The 22,693-nt window shown below is 45.7% G+C and overlaps 1 protein-coding gene across 1 annotated transcript in view; it reads right to left on the bottom strand.

The window, feature by feature from the left end:
• Positions 1-1,541: 1,541 nt before the first annotated feature.
• Positions 1,542-22,693, bottom strand: part of LOC144175595 (uncharacterized) — an 80,693-nt gene continuing 59,541 nt past the window's right edge. Inside the window, exons 14-19 of the mRNA XM_077704657.1 lie at positions 22,076-22,278; positions 19,806-19,974; positions 12,815-13,093; positions 7,235-7,379; positions 6,237-6,506; positions 1,542-2,195 (exon numbers count right to left, since the gene is read on the bottom strand). Coding sequence (XP_077560783.1) covers positions 2,068-2,195; positions 6,237-6,506; positions 7,235-7,379; positions 12,815-13,093; positions 19,806-19,974; positions 22,076-22,278 — 1,194 coding nt within the window. The 3' untranslated portion in view covers positions 1,542-2,067. The remainder of the gene's footprint in view (positions 2,196-6,236; positions 6,507-7,234; positions 7,380-12,814; positions 13,094-19,805; positions 19,975-22,075; positions 22,279-22,693) is intronic.

Genomic DNA, 22,693 nt, shown 5'->3' with positions numbered 1-22,693 from the left:
AAAACGAATAAATAGAGAGAAGCATGGAAGCTAACACTTCGTTAGAGTGTACAGGGCTGAGAAACTTGACATCAGAAAGGAAAATTTCTACGATAATTGCAAAGGCAGTGCTTTGCTTTTTGAGGGTAGAGCAGGTTGCTTCAAACTAAGAGGTTTGTAGGAAAGTACACACAAAATCATGGGGTACGCGTAGTCTGCGAAAAATAAACAGAAACTATGCGGCAGATTGTGTTAGAATGCGAGGGTATCCATCCAAATATAGAGGGAAATATTCGCTTCCAGAAGAATTAGGATTTAAGGGTAGCACAGAAGGAGTTAACTTCAAGGCTGTCGAGGCGAAAAAAAAAAGAATAGAATGGTGGTGGACGAAAAGCAGAGAGGGGAATATTGGCTAGGACAGATACCACTTGTAACACACAAAATAAGTATTTTGTGCTTAATAGGTTTTTTGTGCCTGCCCCAAGAGCAGCGCTAGTATTGAAAGAAGAGTGTAAAAGATAGGTATATTAGTTTCCGTTTAGTTTTTTGGTAAGGTGGCGAGTCACCACCCCGCTGCAAAAAGGATACCGCTATAAATAATCGTCGCCATCATCATCATCATCATTATCATCATATGTCTCGTCACTCTGAATAAATTAACTCCCTGGCTTGACTCTTCAACCCGAGTGCACGTCTGTTCCTTCGAGCCCTTCGGGGACGTCGCCGAGGCGTCACTACAGAAAGGGGAGAAATAGTGCTTTTCGATATAAAATGCAAGTGAGTGTCCCAAACTGTTTTCGTTTATGTGGGTGGGTATGGTGGATAGATGGGGAAGAGGAATAATTGTCTCTATGAAGCCGTTATAGGCTTCGCGAAGTGTCCTTATTCCAGGACGCCTTCAGACCGTCCGGCTTCTTGGGATGTCTTCACCAGTCAAAGCTGATCGTCAGGGTCCGAGCTGGACAGTGCTCTCTCCCATGCTCAGGGGATGGGAAGGGCAGAAGAGATAGGTGGGGGTTCTTGCCATAGTGCCACGTAATATGGTAGAGTCTGCCCGGAGCCTCGAAGTAGCGGCATTCCAAAAAGTGCCGGGTGAGGGACAGAATATGCGCTTTAGTTGGGTGGGCAAAGGTGTTGGTTTTGATTTGTTGAAAATAACTTTCGTCTTCTTCTGTAGGCTTTTTCGCAGCATTGATTGGATTGATATAGAGGAGTGTCAAAGATGATCTGTCGCTCCTTTTGCAATCTAGCGCAGGTTCAAAGGATATGTTCAGGATTGTGCAGAATTTCACAGGTGATGTATATGCCTTGATTAGCAGAAGAAAAACTATTTTGTCGTTTAGCAGGCGAAAAGTTTTTGCTTGTAAATTTTTTCAGGCGGATTTGTTGAAAGTGGGAGTAGGACGAGATTATTGTTGTGTAAATAATAACTATGGAGGTATGAAAGTCTTTCCGGTTATGTTTGATGGCGGTCCGGCGTACTTATGCTTCATTATTACAGCCTGAAGACGTGAATACCAGCGTGAATATGAAAAAAAGTGGAAAGAGTAAAAGATCAACCATTTCCTCAGCAAATGAAAGCGTTCCTTTATTGTGCTGGTTGCATTACACCTGTGGCAACTAGAGCCTTTAAAGTTACAAAATCACCTCTTTTGCCATTATTCAGACATGCATGTTTTTGTACACATGAACTCTAAAGGGCAGATCTGTTTCAGCTCTTTGGTGGTGCCGCCGGCACTGCCCTGCTATGTGGGCTACGGACTACAACTCCATGTTTAAGCCCTGCGTTTGTATTTCTCCTCAAATGCAGCTAGTGGTTGTCAATCCCGCTAAGTCAATCCAGGGCTTACGTGGAAGGCTTTGTACTCACCGGAGAATGGTTGGAGGCCACTAAACGACAATTTACCCAATACTATGGTAACCGGAAGAAACATTGCGGAGTGTGAAAAAGAAAGCAGGAAAGGCCAATATTTGTCAGCGTCGCGAGAAGACGAAAGTGTTCAGTGAAGGTTTCGGTTGCGAAACCCCCGTTGCATTGAAAGCCTTCGACCTACTTCGTTGAAATCATTTCTTGCGTGGACGGGTGTTCTAGTGGGCCGCCTGTTCCATGCACAGTCGAAGGACGGCAGCTCGGTTCGTCTTGCCAGATTCCGTCTTGGGAAGTGAGTGCAGGAAGAATACACCGCCATGGAGGTGTTTGTGAGAGCTGCAGCTTTCTGTTGGAATAGAACAAAAAGGCACGGTTTATTGCTCGTCCTTTAGGCGATACACATACGTTCGTGTAACAATACACACGCACCAATATGAAGCAAGCGAAACGCAAGTAGGACTTTATAACCTACGCTTCGCCTCCGCGGAGCTCGCTACAACCTCTCTTGGTGTGAATATTTTCCCGCGTGAGCGCCTCTAATTTAAATTGTGTTTCGCCGTAGTGGCGTACATTTGATAAAGTATTATTTCATACAAGGATTCCAAGTATTGACTGTGAATATTTTACAATGTTCTTGCCGCTTCCACCACCTAAATACGAACCACCGCTCAAGCGGTGGATTAAGAGTCGTTTACACGAAAAACACAGATTCTTTTCCGCCTTTTCTGTGTCTGGATATTGGAGAAACACATTCAGCTTTAAAGGGTATTTTGTCTGAATATCTCAACAAAGCACTCGTAAATAAGCTGCATGTTGGGACGATAAGTCAGAAACACCGCACTTCACCCCAAATTTTTTCTGTTTTACGCAAATAGCCGAAACGGTTCTGAAAAAAAACGCACATAGGTGTGGTCGGTTATCACTAGAGACCGGAACTTTATGCACAAAAAATCTAGGTTTTACGTGCCTATAATAGGCAGTGAAAATAGCCATTTAGGCATATATAGGCACTACATACTCTCGTTTAGGCATATATAGGCTCAGTTCGTATTTACTTCAGAAGCATACTTTAGCACGTTTTTTTGTTTACTTGCAGTCATACCGCGGGCAAATCGTGTGCTGGGGCAAAGCAATTTTATTTTATTCAGGAACATGGGGGCGTAGAAGAGTTCCCATATTAAAATTTACGTGAAAGTCAGTGGGAATCACGACCAAAAGAAAGGACTGAAGGCCATAAAAACGACACTAATGTCACTGATTTGCACCTTGAGGTTGTATCCCCTTTCAGTCGATACTTTTGTGCGAAAAAAATAGCGCTCAACATCCACGATAGTTGGGGGAGCGCTCTTGTACTTCTGGACGTTTCCATGACCTCATTCAGTCTGTAATTTTACAACGTTTGCTCATGGAAACATTCGGCCGATATTTTACCGGCAGTATTGCAGAAATTTTATGCCAGACAGGTGTAATAAAACGGTCCTTCAGAGATGTTGGCGGTTCTGTCCTGGACCTCCCAAACGAGCTCAGCACACAGACTGGCGTCGAAGCTCTCAGCTGCTGAAATGCCTTCTGCTAAGAATGGAAAATAAGCACAGGAATCCTGTCACGTTGAAGTGTGGGGTGTTGCAAATACTTTGGGTGGTGACGCTTTTGGCGATTGCAAAGCTGTTGATAGAACCGGAGTGTTTTGTGATAGTTTTGAGCATTGAGCCGAGTTCCTGAAAGTGGAACAACGGGGGGTGGTAGAAGAAGCAAAACCGGTAACTGCCGCTTCAAGACATACGTGCGTTTCGAAGAAAGGTCCTGACTGCAACTGATTATTCAATGACGGACCAGAACGACCTTCCCAGCTCTTCACAACGCCGATGAATCCCATGGATAGTACAGTGAAGGGGAATAATTCTCTAAAAATTATTGAGCCATTCTGTCCTGCAGATGCAGATAATTAGGGAAGCTGCGGGAATAACGCCATTCAGGGACTGTGCACTATATGCCAGTTATCAACTGTAGACAGCACGCAGGATTCTTTAGGACTAATTTCTTTAACGCTAGGTTTCCACTGCGCTTAAGGATTACCCGGCACGGGAGATGACGGGTGTCGCTAATAGATTACTTGTAAAGTGCTGAGATAAGCTCTGTTTCTCGTTCATTCTTCGTGCTACACGCACTGCATCTTGCCAGCCGGTGGTGTACCTGTTGTGGGCGGCTGACAGTGCACGTGTTCGTGGCGTCACCGTAAAACTTTGGTGTCTGAGATTTGCAGGTGGATTCCCCCAGGATGCGTCTTTCACCTTGGGGGTTTTGTCGATTTTGTTTTTGGTTGCTGTTTTTTATTGCGTTAGCAATAGATAGGGCAACTGACAGAAGTTTTACTGTTGGTATGCGGGCACAGTGCGTCAGGAGCACAGAGAACAAAAGATTTCGTGCGGAAAGAGGTGACGTCGCTGAGATTGGCTGCGGTGTAGCTGCCCACGGATTTTTCTAGCGACTCGGCCGAGGTGGCAAGTTTGAGGTTGTTGCAGTTTGGGCGCGGTTCGCGTTTCTCGGAGTTTTTGGCGCGACGCGCGGATTTTTCGTGCAAACGGCGTCAAACAAACACCCCGTTGCGAGCTTCTTAAGTAAGAACAGTCCCTGCAGGACACCGAGTCAAACTATCCAAAAAAGGCATGTGTAACACAAAAAAGGAATTTATAGGCGCCAAAAAGTCCACATAGTACAAATAGGCACTAAAAAGCCGATATAGTCAGAATAGGCATTATAGGCACAATAACCTACTCTTTAAAATGCTTCCTTTCCCATTGTTCGTGTTTATATTTGAAATAGTTTTGATACGGACTGAAAGAAAAAATATGCATTTTGCCTAAAGTTCCGGTCTCTGGTTATCACTGCCAACAACGCGTATTGCGGTGGGATATGAAAACATCAAGTGGGAACAACGTAAATTTCTACCGCAAATTAGGAATCCTGGAGTTGTCTATTGTTTCATTCGGATCTTTGTATCTCTAGACGATGTTCGCATATTGCCACAGCTCAAAATATTTACAATCTAAGGAGTAGGTACTGCCAGTAAAACGACGACGAATCCTCTATCTCGGTGAGAACTCAAATCTAGAGGCCAACTAAACAGGCAATAATTGCGGTGTTTAAGCTTAGAGGTCGGATTAGAATACAACGACACTGCCATTTTGACGGAAGCGCAAATGTAAACCAGATTTTCTAGAATTACTGGACAACAAGGATCCATTAAAACGGCAACCACGATGCTAACCTTCACGTCGTGTGCAAGATTCGAATTCTGCATTTTGCTTCCTGTAATTTCGATAGATACTGTATCGAAAAATATTTTGCAGAACATACAAATGTACCTTGTGTGGTCGTTTCAATATACCTGCTTTTACCATCAGGTATTTAATGCGGGCTATAAAACTACAGCTGCTCTGCATAGAAAGTCTGTCTGTTGATTGGGAGGGGGGAGCTCTGAAGAAGGACATGGTCCACTTGTCACTAAAAGCAGCTTTAACAGAAGCACCAACAAAGACTAGTGTTGAACTGTGAAATACTGTGCTCAATAAACCCTGTGCTCAAACTCACTTTGCTGAGGTGTAGCTATCCTGACATACGGGCTTCAAAATTGCAAGACGCCCTCTACATCGTAAAAAATAGTTACGTCACTTATAATAACTATTTCTGGGCTTATGCATTGCAGTTATGAAATAAATCTATCAGTTTCCTTGTTGTCTTTTCAGCCCTATAAAACACTGAAAACGATCACGCCTGGTTTATCCAGAGATTTACGGCAAATATTAATAAAGGTCAAGCGTTGAATCAAGCTGTGTTTACCAGATCAAATATTTGCAATCATTTTATCCCACACGATGTAAGCATGCGCTCCTCTTGCCCCCGTCTTCGTCTGCTGTGTTCTGAATTCAAAAGTTTTAAAACCCGATTCGCGCATGCACTGGCGTGCACAAAAATTATGCGGAAATGCCGATTCAACGAACCAATTCGTAATATTGCTGGAATATGTGCTCGCAAAACAACATATTTGACTTTTATGGCATCCACAGCGGAATGTCGCTTACTGCAAAATAATATTTCCAGGCAGTTTGCATATATAATATATAACAGGGTATAATCTAACGCCTCGGTTCAATGTATGCCATGTCGCAGCGCCATCCGCCAATTTTGGCGTACAAACTATATTGGTTGCTGAAAACGAAGACGTGCCGCCTCTGACACTTTGTACGTGAATACACTTTTCCAGGACGCGCACTCTTCTCGGTTTTGTTAGGCTTCGAATGAATTCAACCCCGCCCACCGAGGTAGTAGTATGAGCACAGCTGGAACATGTCCAGCGTGCTATCTAAGGTGACGCGCACATACTCACCCGCTATGGTGGACTTTATTTGCTTGGCCAACTGGTCCATACCATCTCGATCAGCACTGGAGCGAAGCACCACCGCCGCAGCTGGCGCTTCGCCGTACTCGGTGCTTGGTATTCCAACGATGCAGGCGTCTGCGATGTCTTCAGCGTGCTGTCGAAACAAGAGCTCCTCGAGCTCCGCAGGGACCACTTGGTTGTCCATGCACTTGAGCATCTCCTTGAAGCGTTGCACGAAGTGGATGCGCCCGTCTTCGTCGTAGTACCCTGCGTCGCCTGATAAAAAACCACAAGGTGGACGAAGAGTCGTCAAATGCAGGCCGAAGTAAACTGATGATGAAGCTGCACTTTGCTTAATTTTAAGGACTGGCAGTTCATACCTCACCTCGGAGAAAAAAAATGCTCTGATGACACAGCAATTGGCAGTTTAGCAACAACACGCATTTATTTACTTGCTCGCTTTTCAACCACTTCAATGTTCCGAACCTCCTTTGCGACGTAAAGGACGACCTAAAAACCAGTCCGTGCGTTAACTACACGTCTGTGTGTGTGTTCGTGCATTTTTGAGGCATGGATGACATCAATACCGTCATTTGGCTGGTATATATATGTTATAATGATTGCATCACTTGTAAAAAGAGATTCTGCAAGTAAGTGTATCCGGCGCGATTTCCATCATGGGGCCGCGTTCTACAACTTCGACGTCGCTTCAGGTCGCATCGCAGTCGAATGAAGCCACATATTTGACACTGAGCATGTACCCTAAATAACCGGTCGGTAAAATTATTTACCCGTTTCTTCAAAGTTTTGTTTATTAGACCCTATCAGGTATTACGTTGAGCAGGGAACTTTGGAAGACATCACTCGCAGGAGGAACGATGCAAGCACACGCCCCGTATTATTGTGTTTGAGTCTGTGCGAGAATATTGCTGCCCGCCTGGAGAACAAAAGTGAATGTATGCAGTAAGATGTAGAGGCATATAACCGCTCATTTCCGCATTTACCTGACCTTCCCCACCCCTCGTCATCGAAGAACTCTGCAGTCTCTTTGGGCCGCTTGTAGTAGCCCCGCATCATGGTCGGTGTGCGGAAGCAAATCTCGCCCGTCTGGTGGGGCCCGAGTCTTTTTCTAGTCAGTCTGTCGACGATCTGAAATGACGAATTGCGGTCAGTCACAGTTGCAGAGCGTGACGCAAAGCGCACGACTGAGAACGCTATTCACATTTCATGAATGGGCCATTTTGTTGAACATTGTGTTTCCTTTATCAGGAATAAAATTTATTCATTGAGTACTTCCGAACCCGTCTGGCAATTTTTCTGTGTTTGAAGGTCGCCACTTTCCACGTGTTTGAAAAGGAACACACAAGTTGCGCGTCTCTGGGAATGAGCGCAAGCCGAATGAGTGTTGAAGTAAGTAGCTTACCCACTCGCTTTCCCCAATTCTACTCACTGGATGCTGTGGGCATCCTACTCATTTAGTATACGGAGAGTATGCGTAGTACCTCATTGGTGTTAGATAATGTTCCCATTTACTTCAGAAACACAATGCATAACGTGGACGCATGAGCACTCCTTACGACGAACCAATTACCAAATAATTGGGGTACTTCAGCGGACCGTGTCCATTGTTTTCCAAATGCGTCTTTTTCTTCTATTCCGTTCTACGTCAAACTCACGCCAGAATCACCAAACATTGATGGCCTCAGCAAATATGGTAGACTTATCGCGCATTACTAGAGGCGGAATGATATTGGCGGTGAGCGCGACCGCGGACGGCGCTGCGAAGCGCGCCTCCATGACGTCGCGACGTCGGCTTAGGGATTCTCGCATTTGTCGTCTGCTTCACTCGGGCTCGCTCTCCCTGCTGTTTCTTTGCGCTCGGTTGACGTCTGATGCTTGTCCACACCAGATTTTGCGTGATCGTAACTTTTTATCATAATAATAGACATAAAATCGCATACACTAGCTCAAGGCGTCAGTTAAAGTGCAGTTTTGGATACCGCTACCGAAGGAACACTGCCGGCGTTGCCCCATTCCTTGCGAAGTGGGTCCTGTGCGGAGCGCGAAAAGTCGGAGCTAGGGTTCAGCTTCTGTATTAAGCAATCTTTCGAACAAAGGGAACAGCCAGCTGCTAATAATCTACAACAGCGAAATTGCAAGACCAGAACAAATACCAGGCCTTCAGCTGTTGGCTTTGGCAGAAGGCATTACGATTCCCGGCAATCGTATGCAAGGTGAGAGTTTTTGCAACCTTGCCGAACGCTCGAAAGTATTGTATCACATCTCTTTACGTTGTCATCGCATAAAAGTAGTCCGACATGCATTATGGGGCTGCAAGAACTCTAGGATCAGTTCCGAATAACCCACTGTGTGCATTCGCGCGTGCTGGTTTTATACCACGCTTCTAACTAGTGTGGAGGTTTATTGAGCAAAATGAGTCACGTTTACGGTAACGATACAGTAATACTATGTTTGGTCAGACCTGGAGGGATATTTCAGTACATTTCCCACAGCTATCTCTTCCCAGTATTCAGATTTGCGTTATAGGAAAACTGCACTCAAGAGGAGAGGGAGGCGGACGTGCGAGAGTAGGAGAAAACTCTATTTAACAGTAAAATCGATCTGATAAGTGGTCCGGCTCTCAGTCCAGGACAAATGAGTAAGAGTAATGTTTTCTAATTTATAGATCGCCATCCCGGGTTTGTTCTTCACGCCTGGAAGAGTTACAGTAGAAAAGAGCTCCTCGGAAATATTCATCGGTTTCGATTCTTCTAATATATCCAAGTATACTATTTATAGCGTTCGTTAGCGAGTATATAAAGCCTTTAGCACTGTAATCATGTCATAATTGTTCGGGTTGAGAGTCAGTTCGTTATGATAATAGTGGTTACGACAGAGATTCGGAGCATAAAAGCCGCCTTCGAGTGCTCTGGACAACGTTGCCTGGGGCGCGATCGCGGTGGCGTAGCAAAAACCTTCTCATTGTATTTGCATGTGAATAAACAACGCACGCTGCGGATATGCACCTTCTTGCAAGTAGCCATAACGGAAGCCAATTTGTGAAGAAGGGAATGTATGTCATGAATACAGCCTGAAGAAAGTATCCTCGCGATTTTTGTGAGCCTCCGAAACATCCCCAAACCTACTAATAAGATATTTGTGACGGTAATAATTTATTAAATAATTAATATAAAAGAATGCGTTGGGCAAAGAAAAAAACATTTATCTGATGCAAGTTAACAACAACAACAAAAAAAATAGAAGACAGCCGCTGTATTTCCTGCTGTGCGACGCTTGTGTACGTAGCACTATACTTCTGAGTCGTCCTAAGAGCCTCTCCAAAATACTGTAGGGAAGCTAACGCATTTTGAATACTTATCTGTGCGCTGAACCTCGCGAAAGGACGGGTTGAACACGTTGTTCTTTCTCTCCTCGTGCGTTGCAAACTTGTGGGAGATACAGCTTGGAATTATTCAGATGTGCAAAAATGACTGAATTACTAAAAATACGTTTTTTAATGCACACAAGCATCAAAGCGGGCGATTTTTAGCACAAACACTGCTCCTCTTACCAGCAAAGTGTAGCAGACGTCAGCGGCGCGATTCCCTAAGCCGACGTCAGAGCCAGGGGGCGCCACTCAAACATCTCACCGCCAATACCAGTCTGTCACTCGTCCATGCTGCCATATTGCACTGTGAGGGCCAGAGACCCGTCAAGCAGCACACAAAGCTTTTTTTCCTAAGTCATACCTGAGTGGACTGGGCATAATAAATCTTCAAAATTTAATCTTATGAAGAAGGAGGAGAAAAAAGGACAGCCACTAACGTCGGGTAAAAATGACTTAAGCGCAAATGTCAGTTAAGCTGTGCAATTAAGGCATCAAAGAACAGATGTCTTACGGTAAGTGAAATAGTGGGATGTTTTTTTTTTTTTTTTGAGAATCTAGCTGGTTGCTTTACAGACATTGCCTACATAAGTAAACATTCAAAACGTCATCGGACGTTTTTGTTGCCTGGGTAATGTCTCCAGGCAATTCATTGTATCGTGATAGAATTATTCAAAAGATTCCAAAGAGCCCTGATTTATGGAAGGCTTCGTTTTCCTGAAGCCGCTAGAATCAGCTGGTCACAAAACATATAATACCTGAAGTGAATGGTGGCTGGAGGCGATTACAGTGTTGGTTTGAAACAAGAATGAAAAATGCAGTAACAGGAACGTAGCAGGCAGACGAATTTAAATGCGATGAAAACTGCGATTCATAGTTGAAAATGTCAACAAAATTATGTCATGCACGCACCAAAAGGGGGGGGGGAAGCTAATTTTGAATGAGCCGTTTCTATGTTAAAGTTGCTGACACCACCATACTCCCAGTACTCCCAGAATTCAGAATTTTTACTGGCGCGCATAACTTGGGCGACGAAGCTATTGTATGTACGAATTGCCGGACACAAGATTAAGTTGCACTATCATTGTTTATTTGCATAGTTGCGGTGCTAGTAACCGTCCTCATATGCTACGAAGAGGTCGTCATCGTCGTGTTCGCGGCAAGTGGTGGGTGCAAAGTCATCCTAAGCATTGTAGACTTCCACCAGGTCAAATGGCGAAGATAGCACTAAGTCGCAGCGAAACACGTGCTCACCGCGTTCCGCATTTCCTTGTTATTTTTTCAGCAACATTGAACCTACAGCTTCTACAACAGCTCCGCTATTAATAGCCGCGCCCACCACTTCATCTGTGATTGGTAGCTCGCACTGCGCGCTCTTGATGACACTGCCGCTTCGTTTCCACCCCTGCGTCGCGAATTGTTACCCCAGACGTGACGCTTACACAGATCTCCTGAAGGGTATGCTTGTATCGGCGTACACAGGAAGCAGCAACCCGCACTACGCCAGTCCTTCCTTTTCCCTTTCAAAAAGATTCTTCCAAATTTTCACTAGGTGCTTGGTAGGAGCAACACCTACTTAATTAATTGCCTCGAGAGACCCAGGTTGACCTCTCCTGCACTAACGAAGGAAGCACCATGCAACGGAGCTTATGGCCGCATGACAACACGTACTGCACTGCCCTCTGTGGCGGCAAGACGCCCTGAAGGAACCCTGTGGCCACCCTCCGGATTTCATTTCAGTGCATTTCTGTAGCACCTAGCCTACTTAGTAATCTGGCTTCTGTGGATGGATAACACGGGTGTCACAAAACCTGCCAAAGCCGGTGTGAATGAGCAAGACAGGCCCAACTGCTAAGTATCCCTGGTGACAAGTTTACTTGCTCTATCGAACTGCGCACAGCGGAAACCAGGCTCGCCGCTCCGCCGACTGACTTACCTTTGCAGCTGAGTGAACGCTAAAAAGCTTGCCTCCACTCCATCGATAATGACCCACAAAACGTTGTTTGGTGTGATTGTACTTCTCCGCTACTCTTTTATTTCCCCGGTTAAGGATCTACGCCGTATTGTATAACTCACGGTCAGCGCCCACCTCATTACCGGCGTCCACCTGTGTTTCATCCCTGCCTGATTGCAGCCCGCACTCATTACTCAAAACTACCCGCCAGAAGCCGTATTGATTCTGCAACATTCCCATTTTTTATATGCTCTTAAGCTATTTACAAAACTACGTATATCGTTTTCACATTTTTTGTATTAGCAATAAATGAAGGTTTTGTAATTTTGCCGAATGCCTTTCCCCTGAGTTCTTGGCGATAATTACTTTCAAGGATTTACACGCATTCGTACTTAGGGCTTGATAATATTCACAAAGGCATGTCAGTTAAGGGGACCACGAAGGCAACATTTAAAATCTCTCAACTAGGCAGGTTGTCATAAAAAATGCCAAATAGTGGAAGGTTACCGTAAACTGCATTTATTAAGCTAGACAGGTGGCATAGACCTACCCTGCACTCAAGGCTCACTGCGTGCCCAGAAATATTTCCGGTCTAGCCGATTGATGCCACTATCCGACATCCCCGACCAGCGTGGACGGATAGTATGAAACAAACGCTATTTGCGAGCTGAAGCCAACGACGATGTGTTATATCTATGCGGCTTTTCGAACCGAGGGGCACCACCGCTCCACTCACCTTATCTCGGCCGTGTGCTGTCAAAATTAGAGGTGCAAGAAGCAGTGCCCATTTTTTTTTTCTTTCTAATAATAACAGTTTAATTGCGTGAGAAGCTGTTCTAGCAAAGTACAGAATGGTTTTGAAGTTAATCATTTGAGGAATTAAATGAATATATGGCCACGTCATCGGCGAGTTGAGACAATCTACGTGAGCAGTGAAAAAATGACAATTAGCGTGGTTTGTTGCAGGAAAAATTGATTGTCATTAATACCACACACTGAGCTCATTTTTCGTCAGCTGCGCCAAATACGCTATGGGCCTTTTTCGTATGGTCATCATATTATCTTGAAGCGTCGATTTTGAAAATATGCGTTTATTATGTTCCTTCATCGGCGAAAAAACACAAGTTCTTCCTAACCGTTGCGAGGGGAAAAAACTCGTAGAACAAGACGGTACAGTTAAAAGCGTGGCCAAAATAATCTCGCGCATGAAGATAAACTTCAAAATCTGAATGTTATTACAAGCACCTTGATCTGCACCATGGCAGCAGGAAACCCGAGGTCAACGCCGATGGCAAAAGGAGCGGATGGTGAACACAGGATCCCCATTGACTCAGTCATGCCATAGACGTTTATCACGCACTTGAGGGTTGGACCGAATGCATCCCGAACAGAATTGTATTGCGCTTGCGTGATAGTGCTGCCGCCAGTGATGATGGAGCGCAGACTTTCCAGCCTTCGACCAGTACGGCTCATATCGTTTACCAGGCTTTGCAGGTGCCAGGGAGGTAGGAAGGTGGAGGTAACCTAGAAGAGAACCGTGAATTGCCGCTCAATTACACTTTGAATTAAACAAATAAAGAAATTTATACATTGCTGGAACTTACTACATGCTACCACTCGCATCCGGGTAAAAAAAATTACATGCCCTTCTGCTTAACAACGACAATAGCGAAGTGCTAAAGTTGGAGCCACTGCAATCAAACTCGAAGCTTCAATGATCAAAGTGCACACCGCCTTAGATTCACTGTTTAAGCGACAAAGATCAAATTGCCAACTTGATGTGATTCAAAGTGCAAACTCAGACATCAGACAAATCTCTCACCCACCATCGCCGTTTGACTATCGCCGTTGTCCTAAATTCGAACTGTCAAAGTCCAAAGCCGCAGGCCACTGCAACACAAGTCCTAAGCCAGCCCACGCGCAACAAAAGCAAAGGAAATGATGCGCGAGCTGATTGCGATGATGGTGTAACCGAATAGATGTCTGCTTCATAACTCGAAGAACCAATGTTGGATTCCCAGCAAGGGGAGCGTTGTTCCTTGTTTCGTCGTCGTCCTCATCATGAGCCCTCGCAATCTGAATGGGTGGCTGCTTTTCTGTAGGGCGTTGTAGTAACGACACCGCCATCAGCTAGGCCAGGAAAGCTTCGCTTTAAAAAGCTATAATAGAACAACATAGAAACTGGGCAGGAAGCTCCATTCGGCTGTAGAAATGTAGTTTGCTGGGCCGGTTCGTTGATGCTGAAGACTTTTCATCATCATCGTCATCATCAGCCTATCTACGCCCACTGCAGGGCAAAGGCCTCTCCCATTATTCTCCAATTACCTCGGTCCTGTGCCAACTGTGACCAATTTATCCCCCCAAACTTCTTGATCTCATCTGCCCATCTAACTTACTGCCGCCCCCTGCAACGCTTGCCTTCTCTGGGGATCCACTCTGTTGCCCTTAGACCAGCGGTTGTCTTGCCTTCGCATTACATGCCCTGCCCACGTCCATTTATTTTTTCATAATGTCTACTAATATGTCCTTAACACGTGTTTTTTCCCTGACCCACTCCGTTCTCTTCTTGTCCCTTAAAGGGGCCCTAAATAGGCTGCCAAATGTTACGATTTTGCGTGCGCAGTCACTGGAGTACTATCCAAGGAACGTCATCCCGCAAAAATTGTTTAAATTCGTTAAGTATTAGCCGAGTTATCGCTCATTAAAAGGGGCCACCCATAAGGCCTGGGGCTCTCCTCCTCTAGTAGCTCCTCCGAAGCACTGTGGAAGCCGCGACGTCATCGACCCGGCGCAAGACCACCGAGAGAAACAGGGCAATCCATCACCCTCCTTGATGTACGTGCAGTCATTGGCTGCGCCAAGCCCTGCACGCGCTTTTTTTTTTAGCACTCGACGCGCATGCTCCGCCCACCAGATTCCGGTTGCACGGTGAGCGCTGTCGCTGTGGTTCGCGTTCGCGGCGCCGCACTGGGCAGTGTCTCGTGCGTCATAGAGGCGCGTCAGAGCCGGAAAGAACTGCGTCAGAGCGCGCAAATGTGGCGGCAAGGTATGGTTGGTGAGCCAGGAGAGAAACTGAAATCTTTTTTTCGTGTTTGTGCGGCCCCTGCTTTACGCAGAGGTGTAATATTTGGTACACGTTGTCGTGAAGGGGTACTCTAGCGATTGCGCGATTGAAATGGCGACCTTCGGAAGCCTATTTAGGGCCCCTTTAATGTTACACCTATCATTTTCCGCTCCGTTGCACGCTGAGTCGTTCTCAATTTGAGTTGAACCCATACTTTTAAAACAAGCCAAAAATCAGATGTGGAAACAAAGCGAAGAAACGACGACTGTGGAACATTTTTTCTTGTACGTTGTCTATTGTTTGCTTCGTGTGCAAAATTTGTGTTTCGCTGATTTTTTTTCTAGCATCTCTCGTTTGCAGCCTTGCCTTAAACATTTGTAACGGCTTGTATTGCCTTTGGCTACAATGGAGACGTAACAAAAGGTAACTATGTCTAGGCACATCTGACGGCACCTGCACTGCAAGCAAACCTATTTATAGAAACTTTGCAGAGCATTCGGAAGCTTCCGCTCATTTTCGTGAACGTTCTACGCAAGTGTGGAATGCTAAAACAGTAATTTTGTGTTCTGATCCGTCCGTAAGCTGAGGTATGAAGGTACACAGAACATATTGAATGATGCACCCCGCCGTCCAAAGAGGGCGATGGCTGAACGCGAACCTTTCTCGTGACGCATTCCTGGGCTGATACGAAAACTTTAAGCAGGCTTTTCCTGTGGAAGAGTATATTGAGGCAGACTAAGTTTTACAGGTGGAAGTTGGCTTTGCAGCAGTGGGTTTTGAGGTGAACTTCCACCGTTTCGGAATGGCGCATCGGACAAACGTCTTCTTTGTAAAGCGAGGGACCCCGGTTCAATTCCGACAGCGGGAATTGTTTCCTTCTTTCACTTCACCCATCATCATCATCATCATCGAGGAAGTTTGCTTTTCTGCAGTGGGTTATGAGGTGGTCTACAGACGCCACCAGAGAGCTTCGCTTTAAAACAACTACTGCTGAAGGGCTCCTTTGTTGTTAGGCTACCGTGCCCGGCCCTCGCGGTTTTGTTTATGGCACAACAGCGCTCACACTGATGGTACAATGCGCACTGGTCGCTGTAGAGACTGCCTTGGTTCTGAGGGGTCCGCTTGTCAGTTTATTACAAGTTTAACTAAAATCTACTGGTGCGGCATGTTTTTAGGTTGCCGCATACAGCTCAAATAAACTTGAGAGTTTTCCTGCCTCTAATGAGATTTTAAAATTTGAAACTGCCGTAACACGAATACAAATCAAGTTACATCCGGTTAAGCTAAACGCTTTGGTTTCATTTTAGCGCGAGGTAAGATCACCCAAACCTCGTAATCAGGATCACCCCGGCTTGGTCAGGAATTATCGGGTTGCATTGCTCTGCTACATGCCTTGAAGGCGAACGCGTTGTGGCTTCGCCTTCCAAAATGTCAAGAGAGTCGAGTAACTGGAGGGGTTTGCGTTGTATTATTTCGCTATATACAAATGCTCGCCAGATCACTCCACTACTATCCTGCAACCTCAATATCCCGTTGCCAGTGTGCCCCTTTTCTCCATGTTTGGCCTGCTGTGTCCTTCCCATGCTATTAAGAAGGCATTTTGGCGCCGTCTACACTGAAGGCCAACAACGCCAGATTCTTTCGACTCGTGAGGCATATAAGATTCTCGCCGCAATAACGAGGACTGCAAATATGTATTCTTGAAGTTGAGCGTGGCTTCTATTATGACAAACACCACGTTTCACATCAAAAACTCTGAATATCCCGTGGATTGAAAAAGCCAGCGTTGATGTCACCGTAGTCTCACATCTTTGGCGGCCCCTGAACTCCCATTGGCCTAGCGCGATCTGTAGCATGAGGCTGTGCCTCAAAAATAAAACAAAAATCTGTGCCCTTCCGCTCAGTAAAGAAGGGTGATTAACGGGGTAATTCTCACATAATTTCTCCCGAGATACTTGCGGTATGACAACAGTTAATGCCGTTTTCTGCAGCATACTTTCTACAAATGTGGCCATGTATAGACATCAGCAGGTAATTTTGCAACTTTAACACCTTCTCTGGCGAATTTTCAAATACGTCAAGTAAACGGAACTCAACGTAATGGTAGAGCAGTCTCGGCGGCTAATATAAAATGCAGAGCATTTCTTTAATTCACGATGTCACCCGTTCTTCGCGTCCGTAGTTGTTCGCATCGCTCGCCTCGACATGCCTGGCTCAGACGTTTCGCTATCGGCGCGATCAACATTCGATAGCGCGCCCAGGCACGTTTCAAGGACACTCTCTCCCCTCTCTCGGACTCAACGTCTGCCGAGGCTGCTAATTTTACTGCTGACGAGCGCTCTCTCGTCAGCAGTTGCCACAAGTGCAACAACATTAATGTAACGCAAACTACTTAACGTCGTGCGCCCCCGGAAATGCTCTGCATTTGATCGTGCCCCTCGCGAGGGGGAGGTTTCACTGCGTCGCCATGCGAGCAGTTTGCCACGCTTTAGTTTCAGTTCCGTATCTCCCCGCCGCGGCCGTGGAGAGAAGGCGGCCGGCCGCGACTCTCGCCACCGCGGCGCTGCGGTTGCGAGTTGCGCTAGGAAAGCGAGCGTCGTCTGCTAGCGGGGAGCGGAACGCGTTCCGCTCGGCATCTCCGGTCTTCGCCACTTCTGGCTGCGCACTGCAAAAGAAATAACTTTTTATATAGTTTGCATCGGTATACTTTTGTGAACACACGAGTTTAGGCTGTTATCTTTAGGCATAGTCCCTCCATAGATGGCCATGCTTCTCTGCATTACAGACAATGCGGACCAGCCAGCTTACAAAATCCAGCTTAGACAATTTTCTTGAAAATATGGCTTCACCTTAGAAAACCAATGTATTGAAGGGAACACATTTTCCCAGGGGAAATATGAGCCGCCTTATATCAACGTATGAAGGCCTTAGGACATTTTACGTTTTAAGTGCGGGCCACTTTAGGGGCCAGGCGTCTCGTAGCTCGTCCAAGTTCCATAATTAAACTTACCCCTGGCGCTAATGCCTGGGGCCCGTGATTCCTAAGTTGATTTTTAGTGCGCAGAACTTTGGGATCCGCTACTCTCATTTAACGTCGGCGTCGAGGTCGTAATCAAGCGAACGAAGCGAAGACCGAAGAAAAAAAAAACCGACGGAGGAAAGTTTGGCGAACGTGTGAGGAGGAGGGCAGTATGCTCAGCCCACACGATAGGCTCCTGAGTGACGATGCATAGTGAATGTGTGACCGGGAGGCCGGGAGACATGCTTGGCGGTAGTCATGCGCTGCGAAATAGAGCAATCTCAGCGCGTGGCGTCGTGCGCTCGGCGATGATGTACATTCACTGCCTGAGACGCAGTTCCCGGTCCCTGCCTGGCACGCAAATTGCGAGAACCACGTGACATACGCACGGGAAAATCAACCTCCATTTACAGCAACATGGTCGACGGCGGCGATGCGCTGCGATGTAACAGTGGAGCAGCGGTCGCTACCGGGCGATTGCTGATCACGTGATCACTTTTTTCAGACCAAGCAGCTATGCGCTGCTACAGAGAAGGCTGCAGTTTGCGCTGTGCACAAATTTCGCATTTGGGGTACAGTCATCTTCAGCCATTTGTAACTTCTGTTCTCAAGGGGATCTAGATTGTTTCTTCACAGATAGCACATGTTATCTGTGGTTTCCTTACCATCGCGACGAATAGTATTCTACTGTGGGAGCCTGCTTCGTACCATTCCTACGATTCCAAAAGTTATCCTCCCGGCCGCCGTACTCGCATTGTTTGCTTCCGTGTGAATATTCAAGCATGGCAGGGAGGCATCCTTATAATAGACCTTCTCCAGCATTCTTAGCCACAACCCTACTGTTCCTAACCGCCCCCGGCACAGTAGGCGAAAACCGTGGGTATCTCATCTCGAAGTCACTGGGTTTACTGCGACCTACGGTACGCCATCTTCCCAGTTGTGATGCTTATGGGCTTTGCTTTCCTAGTAACAGCTACGGAAATTCAGTAGTTGTGAAAATCTCATTCGATTCAAGGGCTCATGGCTTAACGTCTTACAACTTTCGAAATGAAAAGGAACATCCATGCAATCACAAAATAAATCTGTATAATATACAACTGCGGTTTCACGAGGTGCCTAATTCTGAGGGGTTGTTGCAAAAAAAATTTTTTTTCGGCTTGCCAAGCAATTGTGTTGCAACCCTGAAACTTTTCCAAGTGGTAATGTTGATCGCCGGACGAATTGTCTCACATTTACTCCTGCAAAAAATGCCTCGTAAAACGTGCGTGTGTAAGCTCTGGGACCTGGTGAAAACCACTGCAGTTCCATATAAGCAAATTTCGTGCTCAATTCCGACCTTGCGGAGCACAGATGCGGAGTCTACAGCTGCGTGACACCCCTCAATTAGTTCAGAGTTCAAACTCGGCCCTTTTCCCGCAGAGCCCAGTGTTGCAGCCACCCCACTGACAAAAATGTGAAAAGCGCAGCTCCTACCACTAAGAATTTACCTACAGAATTCGTCTTCCGTGACACAGCGCATAGCGCATGCGCTGTACGACCCGGAGGTAAATAAACCGGCAAGAAAAAACAGATTTTCTGAAGTATTTATTGTTCTGCACACACTGTGTACCTGTCCGCCGACGTCAGCGGACAAGTCACCTCGCCTATAAATAATTATTACTGCATTACTTAGTACGCCAGACACAAGTCGCTTATAAGGCAGTTTTATAGGTGCGTTATTTGGTGATGACGAAAGATCAGAACAATTGCTTAGTTATGTTTGGCTCGGATGGGCTCTCCCCTGTAACTAATCTTATATACCCCGCTCCTGACCCTTTCTTTTCTTCCAAGATTAGGGTTTTACTCCTTCGTTGACACCCCACAATTGCCACGCAACTGGAATACATGCAGCCTTACGAAAACAAATGTTATAATTGTTTTAATAAAGAACCCATGCGTAAAGAATACGTTCCCTTGTTTATTTGGACATGGAGTCGCACCTTACGCCAGGAACAAGGTGAGTGCACATTGACGAAAGAACCCGTCCACGGAGCTGACATGTATTTTACTAGGCCTTTTCTCCAACAAAATTTTGAAATCAGCGTTTCTTGTTTCTGTAAACGTGTGTAAATGTGTTCGACATCACGACAAAAAAACAGTATGCACTTTCTCACCTTGTAGTGGTCGGCAGCCCTGGCTACCATGTCAAGGCTACAGTTCGAAGGAACTATGATGCAAGTTGCCCCTAGGAGGACACTCATCGTAACGCAAAGCCAACCAGTCCCATGAGTGATCGGAGTTGGCAGGAGCAAAACGTCCGACTCATCCCAGCTGAAGGCCAACCTAGTATGTGGTAGATACACCAAAATTCCAAAAGTAAAAATCACGTAAGACGGCATTCTTCTTCCAAGCAGTGCGCTCCAACTTCATCAAATTAACATCACCGACACTGTCTGGAATATGAAAGGAGCGAAAGAACGAACATACTTTTTTCATGAATACCCATAAATGAAAAAGGACCAAACGCAGAGCTTTTATAATTTTCCTTCTTTCAAAAAAATATTTTTACAGTTTGTTATTGCTTGCGATATTTTCATACTTGGACTGGATCAATTTCATTTAAATGAACAAATATTAAAGTAATGCCTACTGGGATCTTATTTCCTAGATATATATAGCATCTGCCGTTAAGAAACACCAGGGAGACGAACCTTTGACATAATACAATTTACCATTTACAGCGGTTGTCACGAACTTGAGATTTCTGAATCAGCACCTTTGCGTGGCGCTTTCAGTCACCAGTACTTGCAGTTACGTCGAAAAGAAGTAAGGCCGCTTGAAAGGCAAGCATGTATATCCATGGACTAAAATACCAGAGCGGGCCAGGTAAAGCTAAAGAGTCCTTTTCCTCTAGAAACGTGGATCCTTGCTGTTCCGTGCCATCCAGCGGAGGTGTCTGGTAAACTTTCAACCCATCCTACGCACATGGCTGGAAAATGCACAATTAATTTAGCAGCCAACAGAAAGGCTTCTCAGCAGAGTTCGGACCTTCCTGTTGCAGGCAAAATGAAGATTAAAAGGATTAGGAAAAAAAGCCGTTTCCTTTCGGAATTACGGCTTAAAATGCTATACTATTCGTCAGGAAAGATGTACGACGAAAACGTAATTCTCAGCATCATCAACAGCCCACTGCAGAACAAATGCCTCTCCAATCGACCTCCAGTTTCTTTTGTCCAGAGCGTTTCGAGTTCATTCTTTACCCCAAATTTAGTTATTTCTTTCATCCACCGACTTATTGGCTTTCCCTTTCATCTAGTCCCCTGTCTCAAGAACCACTCTGTTGCCCAGGTTGTCTATAGGTTATTATTTCGGCTATTTATATATAACCAGACCAAGCCCGCTTTTTAGGTTCGGGGTACCTAATGACCGCACAATGTCCGTCCGCGTCCGTGCGCATAGCATTTACAATCTCAAAAAAAAATCACACAGGCACCGGTAAGATTCGAGCCTGTGTCTGGTAGTCCAGGCATAGTTACGGTCAGTCGTCTTACCCACTGGACTACGACCGTGAAGAAGTGCCCAAGAGTCAAACGGCTTACTCCCTCACCTGTAACGGTGCGGAGTACCTTAGGACCCCTCAATGTCCGTCCGCGTCCACCCGTCCGCACACCGCCATCAAGCGAAAGTCAAGCTAAATTTGATTTGATCCGTGAGTTGCAGTTTCATTTAGGGAATAAGCAAGGTGCAACTCACGGCTCAAATCGAATAATGGTCGGGGCGCAAATCGGATGTCACTCGTGGCGCAAATTGGATGTCATTTCGAGTTCACGTACTCCGCACCCACGCCATCATCCACGGAGTGGAGATGCTGCCACCTTTTTCTCTTTATTTTAGCTTTGATATCATCTACTGCTGTTTGTTACAGAAAGCTCACTTTCTATCCCTAAATGTTACTCATATCATTCTTCGTTCAATGGCCCTTTGGGCTGACCTAAGTTTGCTTTCTTGTTGTGTACTAAGGCGCCAAGTTTCCAATTACTATGTCGTCACCGGCTGGATGCATTGGTTGCATGTACTTTGCTTGAGCGACAGAGGTAGCTTAGTTTTCATTATTTAAGAGTGTTTTCTAAATGCATTAAAGCCCATGCCTATTCAGCGACGGATTTGTCTCACGTGGTTTAGCGACAAAACTTTCTTGAACATTTACGTCCATTTCTAGGGCTCTGCTAGGGCGCGGCAAAGAAACCGGGTATAGTAATATGATCTGGAGGATCGATTTTTGAATACTTGATCATAGCCTTGCCAAACGAGAAGGCGAGATATTTCAGCCAGGGAAACTAAAGTCTCTGGGGGTGGCGTCATGTCTGCAAGAAAGCCAGTACATAATGATAACAAATATTTGCCCATCACTGGCCCAAAACAAGATGCAACAAATGGGAAGTACCTCACAATTCCAATATTTGCAAGGAAGGCGCAGTGCGTTATTTCAACACCCTTTGGAGGGCCTGTAGTTCCTGATGTATAGGCGATGCCGAGGACAGCTTCGTTTGGGTCGGAAAGGCGGGCCTCTGTATAGGAAGCTTCGTCGAGCTCCAGGAAAGACGCTGTAGATATAAAGCCCTCCGCCCGTCCCGTGGTAAAAATGTTCTGCATTTGGGCAACAACAAAGAGAATATGAGGACTTGTGTGCAGGCAGAGGTAATTTTTTTTTCAGAACACAGCAAACGCTTACCTTCAAGCTTTAGGACCAAACTTTTATCTCAATTGCAACTGTAACTTTTTCTTTTACTTTATCGTAGTCGGCTACAACCACTATTATTTGTAAGCAAGAAGATCAAGATTGCTTGGAAACACCACGCAATGATTTATACAAGTTCTGAAACAGTGGAAATACTGATTTTGTTTCAGGAGGAGACTAGTACGTTGCAGAATCTCCGAACAGTCCATGCTCGTTTTTGGGAGCTGACTTGCTAAAAAGCAAAAAACTTCCCCTCATTCCGAATATTGATACCCGCTCTCTAAGGGTAATTGGCCATTCCGTATTTTCAACAACCCTCCTAAA

Source organism: Haemaphysalis longicornis, unplaced genomic scaffold (genome assembly GCF_048455015.1).
Source record: "Haemaphysalis longicornis isolate Haplotype H1 unplaced genomic scaffold, Haemaphysalis longicornis Haplotype H1 scaffold_3, whole genome shotgun sequence".
In the NCBI taxonomy this organism is placed as follows: Eukaryota; Metazoa; Arthropoda; class Arachnida; order Ixodida; family Ixodidae; genus Haemaphysalis; species Haemaphysalis longicornis.
The sequence above is the reverse complement of the archived record's forward strand: the minus strand, read 5'-3'. Positions and strand labels throughout refer to the sequence as shown.